At 45.3% G+C, this 18,967-nt stretch overlaps 2 protein-coding genes across 6 annotated transcripts in view; one reads left to right on the top strand and one right to left on the bottom strand.

Annotated features, from left to right (window-relative positions):
* The window catches only part of CAMSAP1 (calmodulin regulated spectrin associated protein 1), a gene marked incomplete at its 5' end in the record, with an annotated part of 32,676 nt that extends 25,586 nt beyond the window's left edge, over positions 1 to 7,090 (top strand). For all 5 annotated transcript variants that reach the window (XM_079323867.1, XM_079323868.1, XM_079323869.1 and 2 more), the window contains 7 exons: positions 141 to 2,577; positions 3,219 to 3,355; positions 3,445 to 3,653; positions 3,739 to 3,841; positions 4,184 to 4,299; positions 4,548 to 4,666; positions 4,945 to 7,090. In XM_079323867.1, the coding sequence (XP_079179993.1) occupies positions 141 to 2,577; positions 3,219 to 3,355; positions 3,445 to 3,653; positions 3,739 to 3,841; positions 4,184 to 4,299; positions 4,548 to 4,666; positions 4,945 to 5,247 (3,424 nt within the window). In that variant the 3' untranslated portion in view covers positions 5,248 to 7,090. The remainder of the gene's footprint in view (positions 1 to 140; positions 2,578 to 3,218; positions 3,356 to 3,444; positions 3,654 to 3,738; positions 3,842 to 4,183; positions 4,300 to 4,547; positions 4,667 to 4,944) is intronic.
* A 6,650-nt stretch (positions 7,091 to 13,740) lies between these two features.
* The window catches only part of KCNT1 (potassium sodium-activated channel subfamily T member 1), a 78,257-nt gene continuing 73,030 nt past the window's right edge, over positions 13,741 to 18,967 (bottom strand). The window contains exons 30-32 of the mRNA XM_079323882.1: positions 18,357 to 18,419; positions 15,960 to 16,044; positions 13,741 to 13,862 (exon numbers count right to left, since the gene is read on the bottom strand). Coding sequence (XP_079180008.1) covers positions 13,742 to 13,862; positions 15,960 to 16,044; positions 18,357 to 18,419 — 269 coding nt within the window. The 3' untranslated portion in view covers position 13,741. The remainder of the gene's footprint in view (positions 13,863 to 15,959; positions 16,045 to 18,356; positions 18,420 to 18,967) is intronic.

Genomic DNA, 18,967 nt, shown 5'->3' with positions numbered 1-18,967 from the left:
CTTGGTCTTGCTGGTCACTTGTGATACAGGATCATTTTTAAAATAAAACAATAATTTTAGCTGTCTGTATCATGGTCTTTATTTCAACAAATTTACCTTGTCGTGCTTGAGTGTCAGTAGATTCTTCTTATCTTTTCTAGGCCTCTGTCACAGCCAACACCATTTGCCCTTCATCATTCTGCCAGTACTGATGTGGACCCTGGCTCTGGTGACAGCATTAGCCTGGCCAGATCCATCAGCAAGGACAGTCTTGCTTCCAACATTGTCAATGTAACCCCCAAAAATCAGCCCCACCCTCCATCGGTGAAAGCTAACGGGAAGAGCTTGCTCAACAATGTAGAAATGGAGGATGAAGATGAAGAGCTCATTGCAATCATCAGATCTGAAGAAAGGCCAAGCCGTGGTGACCCTGAGGTGCAGAGTGCAGCTGCCAGGGTGCCCAGCATCGTGGCCACAGCGTGGTCTCCAAAAACAAACAGCGACCCCTCGGACAGCAAACCCGAGAGTTTCTACCTGGAGCCTTTAATGCCTGCGGTGCTAAAGCCAGCCAAGGAAAAACAGGTCATCAATAAAGAGGATGAGTGTGGGGAGGGGAAACAGAGGAGTTTTGTAACCAAGAGGTTAAATGAAGGACACTTGTCTTTGCTCCGCAAGAAAGCGACGAGCAGCCATGGTGAGCATGACCTCAATAGGACTTTTACTCCAATTTCTAGCTCTGATTTCACTCCAGTTGCAGATCCCACCTCTGCAGATGCAGTGGCCCTGGGGGAAGCTGGTGTAGAAGCTTCCAGACCTTTGGCTAGTAGCAGTTTAGATCCTTCCTCTCAGGAGCTGTCCACTGGAGGATTCTTTCTTCATGCTGCTAAACCTGAGGATGAGGTAACGAGTAAAGGCAATGTGAGTTACGGCAAAGGTCTCAACCTGCACGTTCAGGACACAACCTGGACTATGGTGAGACAGGACTCAGAGCCCGACCTCTTGGACATGGAGGATGCTGACCAGGATTTGGTGGTCATAGACAACCATCCCATAGTCACTAAGTACATTGGTGAGGAGGAGTCTGCCAAGCTGCAGGAGGACATGAAGGTGAAAGAGCACGAGGACAAGGACGATGCCAGCGGCCGCTCCAGCCCCTGCCTGAGCACCATCTCCCAGGTGAGCAGCGTGTCCATGGCCAGCGGCAGCGTCCGCATGACCAGCTTTGCAGAGAGGAAGCTGCAGAGGCTCAACAGCTACGAGACCAAGTCCAGCACGAGTAGTTCCCAAAAAACCACCCCAGATGGGTCAGAAAGCTGCCCAGCACCGCTGACCACGTGGAAACAAAAGAGAGAGCAGAGCCCCAACAGGCAGAACAAAGACAATGTGAATCTTTTAGCTTCGGAGCTGGTGCAGCTCCATATGCAGCTGGAAGAGAAGCGCAGGGCCATAGAGGCTCAGAAGAAGAAGATGGAAGCCTTATCAGCAAGGCAGAGACTAAAATTGGGCAAGGCAGCTTTCCTGCATGTTGTTAAAAAAGGGAAATCTCCTGATGGTCCACAACCTCTTAAACCAGAACATTTTGGAAAAGAATATTCTCGGCACAACGGGGAGGATTTAGATGAAGTTTCTTTGGGTTCCAAATCTGAGGAGTTTCTTGTGAAAGAGGAGGAGAGAGAAGAAATGCTCAATGATTCTCAAGAAGTGGTAAAAGTAAAAATGCAGGAAAGCCTGGCCTTTGCTGAGCAACACAAACCAAAAGACCCTGCTGCTATACATGATTTAGAAAAAAGTAAAATTATTTCTGTTGCCCTCCTAGAAGACAATGTGACTGAAGCAGATATCAATGAATGTGATCTTTCCATCGAGAAGCTGAACGAAACAATCAGCACCCTGCAGCAGGCCATCCTAAAGATTTCCCAGCAGCAGGAGCTGCTCATGAAATCTCCAACAGTGCCATCCCCAGGAACCAGAAGTAACTCTCAGGACCAAAAGGTGAAACCTTCGATTCATTTTGTTGAGCCCCTGTCTCCAACTGGAATGAGCAGCCTGCGGAAACCGCCGCGGCTCGGCCAGGGCAGGACTCCCCGGCCAGGGAGGCCCTCGGAGCTCAAAGTCCCCAAGGACAGGCAGCAGAATTCTGCACGTGTGAAAACCCCAACACCCAGCCTAGAAAACCTTCCACACCTCAGACCTTTCCCACCCAACAGCTTGGCAAAGACACCCACGGAAGTGGGGTTGGAAAGCAGTCCTGATCATGGAAGTGGTTCCCAAGAGAAGTGTTTCTTTGATACCTATAGACTTCATGATGAGAGCAATCAAAGGGCACTTGTGCTCTCCACCTCCAAAGATGCAAATATTCTGTCTGAAATGAGCAAAGAGGTGAACAACAGCTTCAAGGAAGCAGGGTTGAATTCTTCTGATGGCTCAGGAAAAGAAAATGTCCCAGTGGATGAGCCCCTGAGAAGCAAGGCTAATCTCATTGAAGTAGATTTGTCTGACTTAAAAGCTCCAGATGAAGGAGAACTTGACAACCAGGATAGCACCACGGATATGATTAGTGAAGGTGATCAGAAGTCTGGTGTGGGTTTTTTCTTCAAGGTAAATGTGATACTTTTTTTCTCTTTGGTCCCAGCATTAGATCTGGTGTTTCCCAGCCTCCTGATGGAGCACAGCCCTCATTGGTTTCAATATTTGGATGTAAAAAAAGCTGCACTAGGAAACAATAACTTTTGTAAAAAGGGAGGGATCTGCTCTCAAAACATTCAATGTCTTAATTTGTGCTTAGCAATGATTATTGTCAATACCACATATGTGCTGACATGATGGTACTTTCTGTTTTAATTTTTCTTTCCAGAAAGTCAAACTAGTCTCAGTCTCAGGGAATTTAACTTTTGGTTAGTTTTCACTAGTGATCATTGCACTGGGATTATTTGTGATGTCCTTCCTGGCCCACATCATAGTTGCATTGTGCTTTGCAGGTCTAGAAAGTTTTGTGATGATTAAAAACAAGTCATAGTAAGATGAGCCTTTTTTTTTTCTCCTCACAGACTTAAGGGAACACTAAAACCATCTCAATTTTTTCTTGAGCAAGAAGAGGTTTTGATTTACACTTATCAATTCTAAAAATGTAAAGATTTCCAAAAGTAATAATTTTTCTTCAAATTCTCCAGCAATCTTGTGATGTCCAGCTTAATATATTGCCCACTATTCTTTAAAATTGCCATCCTTGGGTTTTGCAGGACGAGCAGAAGGCAGAGGATGAGCTGGCCAAGAAACGGGCGGCGTTCCTTCTGAAGCAGCAGCGCAAGGCCGAGGAGGCTCGGCTGAGGAAGCAGCAGCTGGAGGCTGAGGTGGAACAGAAAAGGGATGAAGCTCGGTGAGGATGCCCAGAAAAGAATTTCTCTTGATTTGGAGATGGGGAAGTTGTTCTGTGCTGAATTCACTGTTGTTGTGTTCGCTTGGCAGCCGCAAAGCTGAGGAGGATCGGATACGGAAAGAGGAGGAGAAGGCTCGGCGAGAACTCATCAAGCAGGAGTATCTGAGGAAAAAACAGCAGCAAATTTTGGAGGAGCAAGGGCTTGGGAAGCCCAAATCCAAGCCCAAAAAACCCAGGCCAAAGTCAGTCCATCGTGAGGAATCTTACAGTGATTCAGGCACAAAGTGTTCTTCCACACGTAAGGATCTGCACTTGTTTGTTCTGCCCGACTTTCAAATCTGCTGTAACCAAATGTGTTTGACATTTGCTCTCCTGTTTTGTAGCTGATAATCTGAGCAGTGCTCAGTCTGGTTCCAGTCTGTCCTTGGCCTCAGCAGCAACAACTGAGCCTGAAAGTGTTCACTCTGGTGGCACTCCCTCACAGAGGTACAGCCAGCTTCCCTGGGGTTTCTCTGCTCCTGGGGCAGGAAACAGTTTTGGGCTTCAGTGCTGTTTGCTTCAGCTCACTGGCAGAAAGCACAATCAGCATTGCTGAATTCATCTGCTTTATGTGGCTGCCAACTGCAGTGTTCTGTACAAACTTGCAGTTTTGTTTATTTTCTCAAAGAGGAGTTAGAGTTTTGCTTTGATTTCTAGCAAGGAGAATCTGTTCTGGGGAGGATAAGGGAGAATAATCTGTTCCATTCAGGGACAGCTGCATTTATGGGAGATTCCAGGACCAAAACCCAAAATCTTGGCGTATAATTTTTTTATTTATTTCCCTCCCAGAGTTGAATCAATGGAGTCCTTACCCATTCTGAGCAGAAATCCCAGCAGAAACACAGAGAGAGACTGGGAGAATGCTTCCACAGCATCTTCTATTGCTTCAGTGGCAGAATACACAGGTGCCTGCTTTGTTTCAGCTTTTGTTTAGTTTGTTTCATTCATTTATTATGAATACCAGGTCAGGAAAACCTGTGATATGTTTCATGCTATTTTTGAGAAGTTGTCAGGTGTATTTTGTTCTGTTTAATATCTCTACAAGTAAGTCATCCTAGAAAAATAATGAGGTTTTTCTTTTTTTCACTTTGAATGAAAATCTTAGTGTTCATAAATGTAAGGCAGATAATTTTTACTTATTTCTCTTCCTTAGGTCCAAAATTATTTAAGGAACCCAGCAGCAAATCCAACAAACCTATTATTCACAATGCTATATCTCACTGCTGTCTTGCTGGAAAAGTGAATGAGCCACATAAGAACTCAATATTAGAGGTAAACATTAAAATTATTAATGCACTTTTAATCAGGTGGGTCTGTAGTGCTGATTTCATCGTGCCATTGATGTGATGTGTGAATTCCATTTCCTAAAACGTGGCTGTCTGAGCTTTTTTTTGCTTTCCACGTCAAAAACCCGATCTTGTATTTAGAGTTCTGCTTTTAGGTTTTATAAACCTGGAAAAATTACATTAAGAAGAACAACAATTCAGCTTAAATCTTGACATGATTCTCCCTATGAACAACCCCTTGTGCCTGGTTGTTTTTTGCTGCAGGAACTGGAGAAATGTGATGCCAACCACTACATCATCCTGTTCCGCGACGCCGGCTGCCAGTTCCGAGCACTTTACTGCTACTACCCCGACACCGAGGAGATCTACAAGCTCACTGGGACAGGGCCAAAGAGCATCACCAAGAAAATGATTGATAAACTCTATAAGTACAGCTCAGACAGAAAACAGTTTAACGTGATCCCAGCCAAAACCATGTCAGTGAGCGTGGATGCTCTCACCATCCACAACCACTTGTGGCAAGCCAAGCGACCCGCGGTGCCAAAGAAGAGCCAGACTCGGAAATGACACCCAGCTCCTGGGGAGAAGGTTGGCTCACTGGGATTGCAATGAGACAAGACATGTTTACCATTTTCCTCCAGTTTGGTATGAAATGTGCAGAACCACAGACATTTTTGAAGAAGCTTCGGGATGGAGAACCGTGGTTGCAAGTTCTTGAGGATGAAGGAACGTTGCCAGTGTTTTTTATGAATGATCAATCTGCTGTTACACCCAATGCTAACTACTGTGGCTTTCAGCTGATGAGGGACTGTGCATGTAGCAAGATCTTGGACAAGTGGATTTCCTTTTACTTGAAGCTTTTCATCGGTACAAATTGGGAATAATTTAATTCTCTTTCCTCTCCACCTCGTTCCCTCCTTTTTCCTGGCATTCTTAAAAGTTGGCAAGCTCCAAACTTGGGTAGAAGGATTGAACAGATCTTGGGTGAAGTGCTTTGGGTTTGGTTTGGTTTTTTTAAACAGTCTTTAGGGAAATCTTCCTTTCAGACCTTTTTGAGGAACTGTTGAATACATCCAGTTGTTGTACTGTACCTACTGCCAACATAAGTCCAGCTCTCAGATTTCTGAAAAAAAACCCCAACTTGTGCTGCTCAGAACAGAGTTTACTTGCAGGATCTGTGTAGGATAAGGATTGCAAAAAGCCAGCCTTTTTCTAAAAAAAAAAAACCCATAAAAAATTGCTGACAGATGTAAAGATCTCTGGAATACAATCATGAAGAGGCATAACAGGTGCTACTAGCTGGAATGTGCCTGACTGAAACTTAAGGCAAGCTGAATGGAGCCCAGTGATTACTGATTTCAGTTTCAGGTAGTGTCCTAAAGATTTGTTTGCTTTAATGAAGGTGGATGCTGGTAGGTATAGAACATTTCCACTCTGAGCACGCTACTCCTGTACGATGGTGCACTTAATGATCACAGATTTTAATGTTTTTATTACATCATGAAATGTAATTCTACTTTCTTGGTCCTGTCTTTATTCTGAATGAGCAGCATGCTCTACAATGAAGAGTGTGTTATGTTTTTTTATTTTGGGTGATATATTAATATATATTGATTTGTTTTTCTCATTTGAAAGCAATTTTTAAACAGAGACATTTGCATTTGTTTCAAAAGCCCAAATAAGTCGAATGGCTTGGATTTCTTTTCATGTTGAAATATTAAATCTTGAGTTATGACCTTAAAAAAGTCTTTGTGTTTTGGCAGATTAAATTTTTGTCTGTGGTAACAGGGTATATTTGCAGTTCCTTTTTTATTTTTATTTTTTATTTTTGACCACTCCCCACCTAGTTCCCAAATAGCTACTCCCTGATTAATTTAATCTGCTAACAAACTGCTGCTCCCTGGGTTTGACACTTACTACCTGCAGCTCCTGTAGGTTCTGACTTGGGTTTGCACATGTTTACTTTTCTTTGAAGTGTTACTTGAATTTGTGTCTCTTGAGTGCAGGTCCTGCCCTGTCCTCGAGAGGAGCTGAGCTCTGGATCCAGTGTAATTATTGACCTTGGAGTGATGGAAGGTGCAGTTATTGTACACAGGGGGAATTAGGGCATGGCATGAAGTGCTGCCTAGGTAGAGCAGAGTGAAGGTCTTCCAGTGCAGTCTCTCCATGTTTTTCCCCTTCCAGGACTCCCTGACTAGGCTGCTGCAACTTTGTAAATTATGTTAGATAGTTTGCTGCTTGTAAATAATTAAAAGCTTTATGGTTTCTAAAGTGCTGAGTATTAAACACCGTCATGAGTGTAACTTTTGTTACCATGCTTTTCATGCTTGTGCTTTATTTCTCACTGTTTGATATTATAAACCATATTTATTTTATGAAACACTGAAATTTAATAAAAACCATTAACTGATTTCATTTTTTTATTTCATGTGTACTTTTGTTGGTGTGACACTTCATCCCCTCCAAGAACTAATACACTTTAAAGATGTGCTGTTCTGTTTGGTAAAGTTTCACCCTCAAGGAGCTGCAATAATTTTGTGGCAAGAGCTTCTTTCTCCTGACTGCAGTCAAGGGCAAGAATGGGACCAAAAAGTTGCCAGAAAATTGGGAAATTTAAGTTTAAGGATTTATTTCATCAGACTCTTGAATCTGTCTGCTGGGGCTCCTGTGATCTGTGTAATCACTCAGTGACAGAATTTTGGGAATTTTTGAGTCAGTGTTGAGGTTTGGGTTAAATTTCTGGAATTCTGAATACAGAGGAATTTCTGACTTTTAGTGATTTCTTGTTTAACCCTTTCCCTCCAAAGGGCAAAAAATCCTGACATGTAGCACTAATAAAATGATATGGACCCTGATAACACTTCTAAAAAACCCCTGCTCAGAAAATGGAATTTTGTCCTTGCAGAGCACAGTGGGAATAGCTGAAATCAGGGAGATGTGTGGGAATCTCCTGTGATCCCTTCAGGAAAATGGAATTAATTAATTCTGCAACCTGCAGCTTAAGCTGCTTGTTTGACAGGGTTGGTTTTCCCCAGGATTATTTGAGCCAGGCTTGTTCCCTCTTAGCTCTGCCCAAACAAGATAAAAACTCTCCCAGCTGTTCCCAGAGGTTCTGGGAGGAGGAGAAATTGGGAGCTCTGTGACCTCTCTGTGTTTCTTACTAACAAATCCAAGAATGTGCATCTTTAAAGTGCTTTCAAGTGCAATTTCTTTCTCTCCAGCTCTGTCCATCAGTCTCTGTGTTCCATGTGCTGTTTGCATCTGTACTTGGTGTGGTTTTGTCCCATTTTCATCCTGCTCTCAGCTGGGGGAAGAATTCAAGCCAAAATAATCTGAATTTGAAAAATATTAATTTACTTTGGAAGCCTTCACCTACACTGGAAGGGCTTGAGTGTGCCAAGAAAATAAAGCTGATTTTTGTCCCCAGTGCACTGGGGAGTTGAGTGTAGAAATCTCTGGAGTTTCTCTTCCTCCAACCAGGGCCTTGGGGCTGTAATTTGATGTAAAAATGAATTCTCAGGACTTGAATTTTCCATTCCTTTTGCTTTCCCCCCCACCAAATCCCTAAAACTGATGACTAGAGCAGTGTCAGACCAGCCCAAAGCCCCTCACTTTCTCTTTTATTTAATTTTTAGTTTTATTCTAGCCATGAGGTGTCTCCTGTTCACTCTGAGCTGACTCTCCTGGGAATTTGGTCACTGCTGGTCCCAGCCCTGTGGATGTGGATTAAGCTGTTATCCATGCTGTTCTTATCCAATTAAGTGGCTTGCAGTTAATTAGGGGGTTAAATGTAATTAATTTTCAGCAGTTGAAGGAGAGGCAGGTGGCTGAGGGGGGGGGGGGGGGGGGGGGATGAGAATTCTCCAAGGACATTGCTCCAAAAAAAAGAAGATTTTGGAGAAATTTGGTATCATTTTATTGCTGTTCATATGCAGAACTGAAGAAATCTGAGGAGTATTTTGGTGTGTGCTTCAAATATGTGAAACTTTATTATATAAAGAAGTTCTTCAGGCCAATTCAAAATTGCAATATTAATATTAATTGTATTTTCCACGTTGCATGGAAAATTTTACAATTAATTCCAGGTTACCACTCAGACATTGGACTTCTCTTACCATGTAGTAAGTAAAAAAATAATTATAGTTGTTTTTTTTTTTTTTTAATTTTGTTATTCTAGAAAGAAAATATTTCCCTGAGCTTTCTGTTGCAGGTTTGTTAAGGCTTGGTTTGGTTTTAGAAGGTTTGAAGTTTTTCACTCTTCTCCAAGTGGTAAGTTTAGCTCTTCTTTGAAAAAAAATAACCCAAACTTTTAAGGAAAATGCCATCCCAGAACTGGAATTTTATGCCCCTTCCTTCTCCACAGGCACCTTCCTGTTTTAAGAATCACAAAGTGGATTTAATTTGCTTGTCTGTGCTAAATATAAATTCACTTTTTATCTTGGTGCTGAAATCCTGTCATCATTATCTGATCCATCCCTCTGAACTTGTTCAGAAATAACACATTTATTGTAGTGCTGGGGGAAAAAAAAAACCTCTGGGGAATTGTGTGCAGCAAGGATCATGAAATACTCAATATCCAGCATTTGTTAAAATTCAAATGAGCCACTTGAAACAATGGTTGGAAGCCCATAAACCTCCCCAAATTATTGTGGCATTACCTGGAAATCTTAGCAAAGGAAAACCTCTTTCTTCTGACTCTGTCTTCCAGAGAATAACCATAAAAACTCAATTTACAGCAAAATAAAAAATCCTTCTTGGATTTGGCTTCCTTTTTGTTTCCCAGCCACACCAACCTCATTATTTTAATGTATATTTCAATGCTCTATATTTTTTTTCTCTCAAATTCTCAAGGAATTTGAAGTGCCAGAAGGTGATTTTCTTCAAATAAGGCAAATATTTGAATGAATTTTGGTTCATTTTGCAGAGTTATTTCCTCCTCTTTTCTGTGTCTGCTGCTCTGGAATGTGCAACAAGAGGAAAAAGTGAAGAATCCACTGCAGGGAGAGCTGAAATCCCCTTGAGCAGAGCATGAAATCCTGATCTCAGCCTTGGATGGGTTTTTTTATCCACTGAGAGCTGCTCTTGGTGGTGTTAAAATCACCTTATTTTGGGTGTAATCTTGGCAATTCAGATGTCCTGGAAAATCAAGAGGATTTTGTTCTCCATGTACAGATTTGTCTGGTTTAAAGCCAATAATTAAAAAGTAATTTAGCAGGGACTTGGCTTCCTGCTGTCCTTTTACTTCCAGCTTCCCCAAGTGTATGTTCAGGCCAGAATTATCTTCCTTATTTAAGGGACATTGTTTGATTTTAAAGAAATAAATTTTTACAGTATTTGCCTAAAATGCTGAATAAAAACAATCTCTGCTTACTTGCATTTGATGTCCAAGCTAAAATCTTTGTCTATGAGCACAACATGCTCTAGAAATGGAAAATCTTGGAAACTTTGGAGACAGTGACAAATTTTGAAGTGTTGGGAGGTAGTTAAAAAAAAAAAAAAAACAAACCAAAAAAAACCCTAAAATACCTACAAAATTGAATGTACTTATTAAATCATTTAAATTAGGATTAAATAAGTTAAAGAATCCTTAAAAGTTCCTTTACCACACCAGATTTGAATGCACAAAGAGCTTGAAAATAAAGTTAAAAAAAATAAAGTTGGGAAGAACTGCTTTGAGCCTCAGCTTAACCCACATCACCCCACGGATTTTAAAACAGACTCCCAGAAAAAAAAAAAAAAAATAAAAAAAGAGAAAAAATCAAGACAGCAGTGTCTCCTGTTGCTGCATGCAGCTCTTTTATTTTCATTTATCTTTACAGAAATGTGAAGCATCTTCACAAGAATTGTACAAAACCCTCTCCCCTTGGCTGGTGTCCGAGAGGAAGGACGGGAGTTGCTGTTGCTGATAAAAATCCATGCAGGAGCTGAGCTTGGAATAAAAATGTCCTGTTCTATAGAGGTTAAATAAAAAGGGGGATAACAGGAAATAAATATACTCATAACATTGGTTGGAGTAGTTGAGTTTAATGCAGGATATGTGGATTTAGTCCATATTGAGCGTATCAAACCGTTAGTGGACGCGGAATATGCGCCGGAGCTGCTGCTGAAAAAAACCCCAAAATATCCCAGCTGTCCTCATTTCTGCATCTCCCAGGGCCTGCCAGGTCTCTGCATTGGAACACAACTATTTCCTCCAAAAAAATGGGATTTTTCCATGGGTGGAAGCAATAGCCATTCTCCTCTTCCCAAGGAAGCTCCTCTTGCCCCTCTCCCCGCAGCATCAACGTTTCCAGGACCATTAGAAAAATAAACTGCTTTTGTTTTTACATTAGTATTGTAACTGAGGCTAAGGAATTAGAAAAATGAAGCCTTGCTTCTCAGACTTGCATTGCCCACAGGTGAGTATTTACAGGGTTTTCCCCATTCCGTGGGAAGGTCGGGCTGGAAATTTACACCAGAGCAGGAACGGCGAGGGTTTGAACACGGAGCTTCCACCTCAAATCCAGGGATTCTGTACACTGGACAAAAAGCATCCTCAAAATACAGAAATATCGAGGGCATTTTGTTGATATCACAAACCACACAGAGGCTTCAGTCCTTTTGGCTTGTGGTTTCCTCTTGGGATCATTTTCTCCTTGGATTAAGGGGCAGGAAGGAGGGACCCAACGCCAGGGCCAGAGGAGCCTCTGGAACACAGAGCCTGGATTTGGCCACGTGGCTGACCTGCTCAGGGCTGAGAGGTGAAATTTTAAGTAAATTAAAGATTTTTTAAAAGCAATTTAATTTTCTTGCCATGGGAGGGTTGAGCTGAGGAACTGCACTCGCTTCCCTGCGCTCCCACGTACAGCTCACAGCCAAACAAACAAAAAAACTCATAAAAATTGTATGTTATCAGTAAATATATGCAAATAATCACACCTTTTGTTATATTTGGGGTCTGAGCTTTTGTTTGGTTGCTGATTTGTTTGTTTTTTTTTTTTAATCTGTAATACTGCTTTGTTCCACTCTTCCTTGAAAGCAAAATGGGGTTGGGAAAATAATCCATATTAAATGCAGACATTTAAATACATTAACACTCCATGATCTGAGCATCCTGAGGTTTCAGGTTAACACAGAACCCACTAAATTGTCCTTCAACCACACCAACTTTTTAACCTGCAACTTCTTTTTGCCATTTTTAAATGACAGGTTTGGCACATGAAGCTACAAACAGAAATAAATAAAACATGTGCCTGCTTAACCAAGCAGATACAAAAGTAATCATTAAAATTCCATTAAAACAACCCCAAAAAAAAAATCTTTTTTAAGACAGTTCTGTTTGTCCCCACAGCTCAGTGACATGGAAGGGGTGCACTCATTGCTTTTACCTGTGGTACCTCACCGAGCCTGGGATGTGCCACAATTCAGGCCCTTGCCTGGCACTTCAGGAAAAAACAACAATAAAAAAAATAAAAGATGGACCCCAAACTTCATCCAGGCACAGCAGGTCTCTCCCAACACCCTCTTGAGGTGATACCAGCCTTGGCACTGCTCCTACCCTGGGCATCTCTGTTCCCCCAGGGCCATGGGCAGGATGGGCAGCACATCCCCATAGGCTGGGGCATCTCCCCAGCTGTTGAAAACTCATTTTAAACAGGTTTTGGCTTGTTTTCTTTTTTTGTTTTCTTTGTAAACATTGATTGGGGGTGTACTGGGGAGCAAACAGTGAATGTTAAAGGCAATAAACCATTCAGCTAGCAGCGAGTGCAGGAAGCTGATGGGATTTCATGGCCATGATGTGCTTTAGAAGCTCCTTGCTAAAAAAAAAAACAAAAAAACAAAAAAAAAGCACTTGGACTTGTAAGAGATGAACATAAAAGTATGGAAAGTTAACAACTCAGTTATTCACTTGGCAGTCAAATAAACCCTTTCCACATGGATGTTGTGGAATATTCACCAGCAGATGGGAACACATCTGGTGTTTGTGGTGTGCCAGGTCCCTGCGGGCTGGGGGGACATTTGTGCACCTCTGCTGCAGGGGGGGACAGGGGGACAGGGGTGGCTGGAGCTGCCAGGGAGGGTGGGGGGACAGGCAGAACCCGCTGCCTTAATGATATCACCGACCTGTGACACGGCAGGGAAGGAAGGACAGCAGCCACAGACAGAGGGGTGGGACCCCAGACTGGCCCAGCTGGAGGGGAAAAGGGCGAGTGGAGACACCAAACCACCCCTGCCCGGCCCATCCACCCCAAAACAAGCACCCCCAGATCCCCCAGGCAGCGGGGGGACACGGGGGGACACAAACCCGAGGCTCAGAGGTGCTGCCACAGAACCGGCCCCCTCTCACCCTCTGGGCTGGCGTTTGGCTTTGTGAGACCCCCAGAGCAGCCCAGCCACGGCACCTCCATCCCACCAGCACCCCGAACAGAAACCCAGAGGCCATGAAGAGCATGAATTGGGCGAAAGAGCAGAAGTTTCCCAGGGGACACCTGGTGAAGGAGGAGGAGCAGAGTTTCGGTGCAATTTTCCTCTCACCTTCACCAACCCCACAAACACACCCAACCCCAGCCCTGCTCAGCCCACCAGCACCAGCCAACACTCCCTCACTAGTTGCGGTTTTGGTATAAAAAGTTAAAAATCCCCGGGGGCTGCGGCAGCGGGTGCTTGCGGCTCTTCACCCCTCCCGGGGCTCCGCGGGGCTGGCACCGCTTTCCCCGGAGCTCCGCGGGGCTGGCACCGCTTTTGCGGGAGCTCCGCGGGGCTGGCACCGCTTTTGCGGGAGCTCCGCGGGGCTGGCACCGCTTTTGCGGGAGCTCCGCGGATCCCTCCGGGGCTGGCACCGCTTTTCCCCGGGGCTCCGCGCATCCCTCCGGGGCTGGCAGCGCTTTTCCCCGGGGCTCCGCGGGGCTGGCAGCGCTTTTCCCCGGGGCTCCGCGCATCCCTCCGGGGCTGGCACCGCTTTTGCGGGAGCTCCGCGGATCCCTCCGGGGCTGGCACCGCTTTTCCCCGGGGCTCCGCGCATCCCTCCGGGGCTGGCACCGCTTTTCTAGGAGCTCCGCGGGGATGCGGGGCTCTCCTCTGCTCACAGCTGGGTCTCGTCGCGCGTCTCGGGGTTGCCCGAGCCCAGCTTGTTGCTGCAGCTGCTCTTGCGGCTGTGGCCGTCGTTGGCGACGTGGGCGAGCGGGTCGGAGCGGATCAGGTACCTGAGAGACAAAAATCAGCGAGTCAGGGGGTCTCTCCGAGTCATTCAGAGAGAAATCAGAGCGCAGAAATTCGATTATAGCTGGTAAATATTAAGCCGCTCTCATATAAGTAAAAGTGTAATTTAAAAGTTAAAGTTTTAGTATAAGCTCTAATGCTTATAAATAAAACTCAAAAATATTAAGACACTGACACAAAGTAAAACTATAAGTTTTAAGTAAGTTTTAGTATAAGCTCTAGTGCTTATAAATAAGGCTTATAAATAGTAAGCCACTCACGCATAAAAGTGTAACTTCAAGTTTTAAAATACGTTTTAGTATAAGCTATAGTCCTTACAAATAAAACCTAAAAATATTAAGCCAGTCACACAAAGTAAAACTATAAGTTTTAAAATAAGTTTTAGTATAAGCTATAGTCCTTACAAATAAAACTTAAAAATATTAAGCCAGCCACACATAAAGTAAAACTATAAGTTTTAAGTAAGTTTTAGTATAAGTTCTAGTGCTTATAAATAAGGCTTATAAATATTAAGCCACTCACGCATAAAGTAAAAGTGTAACTAAGTTTTAAGATAAGTAATTCAGTAAGTTTTAGTATGAGATCTACTGCTTATAAATAAAACTTAAAAATATTAAGCCACTCACACCTGAAGTGTAACTTCAAGTTTTAAAATAAGTAAGTTTTAATGTAAGCTCTAGTGCTTATAAATAAGGCTTATAAATATTAAGACACTCACGCATAAAGTAAAAGTGTAACTTTAAGTTTTAAGATAAGTAATTCAGTAAGTTTTAGTATGAGCTCCAGTGGTTTTAGTAAGTGAAAAGTTTCAAATGCCAGAGTAGCAGTGGGAGTTCTAGTGAAAGCTGAAAAACATATTGATGTTTTCAGTAGAAATACCAGGCCCACAGCTGTAGACAGTACTTAAACATAATAAAACTATAGTGAAAATATTGCTTGTGTTTTTCAAATGAAACAAAATAAATTGTATGCGTAGTCAATACATAACCTCACGGTTATGAAACACTAATCTTAGAAAAATTAGGATTTTAGGTAAAAGTTAGTTATTTACTAGACTTACTAAGAAGCAAATGGATAGATAGATCTTGCTGAAAATAATAAAAAGTTAGAAGAAAAACCGGGCTTGTGGTAGTTATCTGAAACTTAAATTACTGATTATCTGTCATCTTATGTTTGCTCAGCTGGGCTTAAAATGGGAAAAGACAAAACTAGTAAGGAGACCCAAAGGAACATAGGCAGTGCAACCAGAAACCCATTCTTTGAAAAATCAGACTGCCCCCAGAAATCATTTGTATTGTCATTGACAGAAAAGATAAAGGGTTTAGGGTGAGGAAGACTCACCTTACTTCCTCCTTTTAAGACCCCTCCCCACAAAAAACGACCCCAGACTTAATTTAAGAAGTCAACCACACATGCTTAATAGCTATTCAAGCTAATTACCATAGGAAGCTGGGGATGAGAGGGGCTGTTATTATGAATATGTATTTGTTTGAATTTTTTTGTCAATAAATAGATTTTGTGATCACCTGTGATTGAGGATGCTCACTGCTGCCCAGCGCTGAACAAACATACAATTTCTAACTTTAAATTGCTTAATTGTTTAAATTTAGAGAGTCATTTGTCCTTCACAGTTAAGTATCAATATTAGACCAAAACTCTTATTTTAGTAAATCAGTGACACTGCTGGAATTGAGGCTGGGATACACAGGGATGCCCCATGGAGCTGTGCTGCTAAAAAAGCACAGCTGCTGCTTGAACAAGAAGTGTTAAATAATAAGAGATGTTCATGTAAATGCTATGATACTCTACAATAAATAATCAGGAGTTCATGCAAATGCCATGAAATGCTATTACAAATAATCAGGGGTTCATGCAAATGCCATGAAATGCTATTATAAATAATCAGGGGTTGTTCCTCAGCTGCTTTGGCAAAAGCCAAAGGGAAATTCCACGCTGCCCATGGAAGCCAAGGTGGGGTTTGGGTGGTGCTCAGGGAGGGGAATGGCCTGGGAAAGAGGCACAACCCGAGGGTGTTGATGAGAAATGATGGGAAGCAGTGGGATGGGGGAGGTGACACCCACACGATGTCATTGAGCTCCAGCCGCGTGTCCGGGGGGGGGTTGATCAGGACGTAGGACAAGGTGTTCTGGTGGTCGTTCATCTCATCTGCAAGAGCAGGGGGACAGGGCAGGTGAGGGGGGGACACCCCAGAGACACCCCAGCAGGCAGGGTGGCAGATGCCATGCTGGCTCTCACTGCCATGGTCCCCTGGCCAGGAGGGGCCGTGGGCAGTGTCACTGCCACCTCCCTCCTCACCTCCCCCTGGGACTGGCACAGCCACTCTTCAAAGGCCCCACTCCCCCCCAAAATAAAGTGAGATGTCTTACCTTGGTTCAGTGCAAAAGAGGGAACAGGTTAGTCCTGCTGTGTCAGCTACAGCACGAGTCCAACCACTGGCTGGGGGCAGTGAACCCCCCCGGGGCCGCCCCATGCTCTGCCCACCTCTCTCTCCCCTTCAATTCCTCAATTTAGCATCATCCAGGCACGGGGTTAGTCCAGGTTTAGTTTTGCTTCTCTCCCCTGCCCAGGGGAAATCGCCTCCATGGAGTTTTAGAGCCATTTTGGGGATGGCTCTAAACCACAGTGACCACCCAGGGGGGGCTCAGGGCCGCCAAGAGCAGCACCCGCGGGGGCAAACGGGGGGTCTCGATGGCGGGGGGGCCCCTGTGCTTCCCGAAATAGCCGAGAACAAGATCATGGTGGAATGGATGGGGGTGCGAGGCTGCGGGAGCGGGGGAGGGGTGGAAGCTGCGACAGGTGACACCGTTCCCAGACGGGCTGATGGGCGTGGATGGACAGGGCGGAGCGGGGACGGACAGACGGACGCCGGGGCTGCATGAGGAGCACGGCGGGACTCCAGCTCGCTGCAAGGCTTGTCACTGGGACACCTCTCCAGGGTTTTGGAAAGGCCCCTCTGAGGTGCAAATGGAGCAAAAATGGAGCAAAAATGGAGCGGCTTTGGGGGCAGCAGGAGCAGGACCCGGCCCCTGGGATGGGCTCTAACTCCAGGCTGGGGGCTGCTCCCTGTGGCCTGTCCTGCTGCTCCCACCACCCTGTCCCTGCTGTCCCCCAGCCAGAGGCTGCCCTGCCCATGGTGGGCACAGCCAGGGTGTCCTGCAATGACAATGGGTGCCACATCACCCTGGCACTGGGTGAAACTGCTTTTCTCCAGCCACTACAGCCACCCAGCACAGGAATGCTAAGATTCCAGTTGAGGTGCCTTTGCCAGGGCACAGCCAGATGAGCCCCAGGGGACACCAGACCTTTGCTGTGCTGCTCAGACACATCAATGGCACCACAGAAGGTGCTGCAGCCAGGGGAACCTGGGACCACCCTCGGGGAGGTGCTGCCTGGGACCCCAACCTGTGCCAGGTGTCCTGTCCTGGAGCCACAGGAGAGTTTTGGCCATCCCAGTGCTCAGCCTTACAGGGAGACAGGGATGGGGGTGGCAATGCTGGGGCAAGGGGGGCACACAGACCCTGGGACCCGACAGAACACACGGGGTTGGACATGACAGGGAGCAGGGATGGGCTCTGGCAGCTCTCCCTGCCCCATGGAAGGTTCCTGACCCCATGCAGCCAACCAAGCCCTGCTGAGCACTCTGAGTATATTGCTGCATCTCCACTGGCCCAGGCAATGTACTCTGCTGGCCTGGGGCTGATGGAGCACACACTTTGTAGGGAAATGCCAACATTTCGCCTTAAGCCTGGGCTAGTGAAGCCAAAAATGAAGCTGGGATGGGCTGTTGCTAATCTTGGGGCTGCTGCAGTAAAAAGGAGCCTCTCCAGGGCGTGTTCCACTGTGGTGTAAAGGTGAAAAAAAGATGGGAAAACCTGGCAGGTCCCACAGAGGCCGGGATGCTGCAGCTCCAGTGGCCCCTTGGCTGCTGCCTCGGGCTGAGCCCAGCACCCCTGATCAGAAAATGGGGTCTTCTAATGCTGGAGGGGGGTCCAGGAAGGCAAACCAAGGGGTGCAAAGGAATGTTTAAAGCACTGCCTCACCCTGGACTGTGGCTGACCCAGCATCTCATCACAACATGCACAGGCAGCTCTGGTGCTCTTGTCCCCCTCCATGTCCCCTCCTCAAGCTGCCACTGGCTGTAGCAGCCCAAAACCACCTCGCAGAGCCATGGAGGGAAGGTTTTGCTGATGAAAGCCAAGGGCTGTGGTTTCCCTGTAGGAATTCAGCTAACAAAGGGTCCCTGAGGTTTCTATCTCTCTGATTAGGCAGAGCCCTGCATTTACACCACCACCACAGGACACTGCCTGGTTTTTCCAATGCCACCCAACAAATCAGTGCTGGAAGCTGGGGGGTCTAAGGTGAAAACTGGCAAGGGTGAGGTTTGGGCTTAGCTGGCATGATCTTGTTGTACGCTGCACGCCATGAGTCACGCGGGACTCCCAGGGAAAGGGAATTACCTTGCAAATATCCCAGGTTTACCCGATTCATCACATCACTGGCTGTTAAATTTGCTACATCCTCTACAGAACATACAGGGAAAGGCACAGACATAAACAGAGAGAGAGAGAGAGGTCAGCAAGCCATGGTTCAGCAAATATCAGAGACAAGCTCCTGCGCTGCAGCCATAACGTGAGCAAAAGAAAAAGGAGAGGGGCAGAAGGCAGAGCAACGTTTGCCATGGGTGTCCAGACACTGACGGTGACACATGGTGACAACACACAGCCCCAGCACTGCTGGGTGCTTGAGGAGCTGCTGCTCCCCACACTGTGCCCAGTGGACCTGTCCTGTACCCACCACTGTCCCCTCTGCTGTTTGCTTCAGCCAAAATTTGCCAGGACAAGGATGCCAGCACTGAGCTGACCCTCACCGAGGACAGACAGCCCCTCTGGAACTACAACAGGAACTTCTGGGAGTGGGAATGTAGAGAAAAAAGATTGGGGGATACAGCACTGCAAGGCAGTCCTCATTCCATGCCATTCCAAGGCAGCTCTCCTGCCTCAATCCCTGGGATGCTGGCAGTGCCCACAACCACCCCCTGAGCCCCCACTCCACTCCAAACCCCTCCTGC

This window comes from Erithacus rubecula (genome assembly GCF_903797595.1).
Source record: "Erithacus rubecula genome assembly, chromosome: 21".
Lineage (NCBI taxonomy): Eukaryota > Metazoa > Chordata > Aves > Passeriformes > Muscicapidae > Erithacus > Erithacus rubecula.
This window is presented reverse-complemented; position numbering and strand designations above follow the sequence as displayed.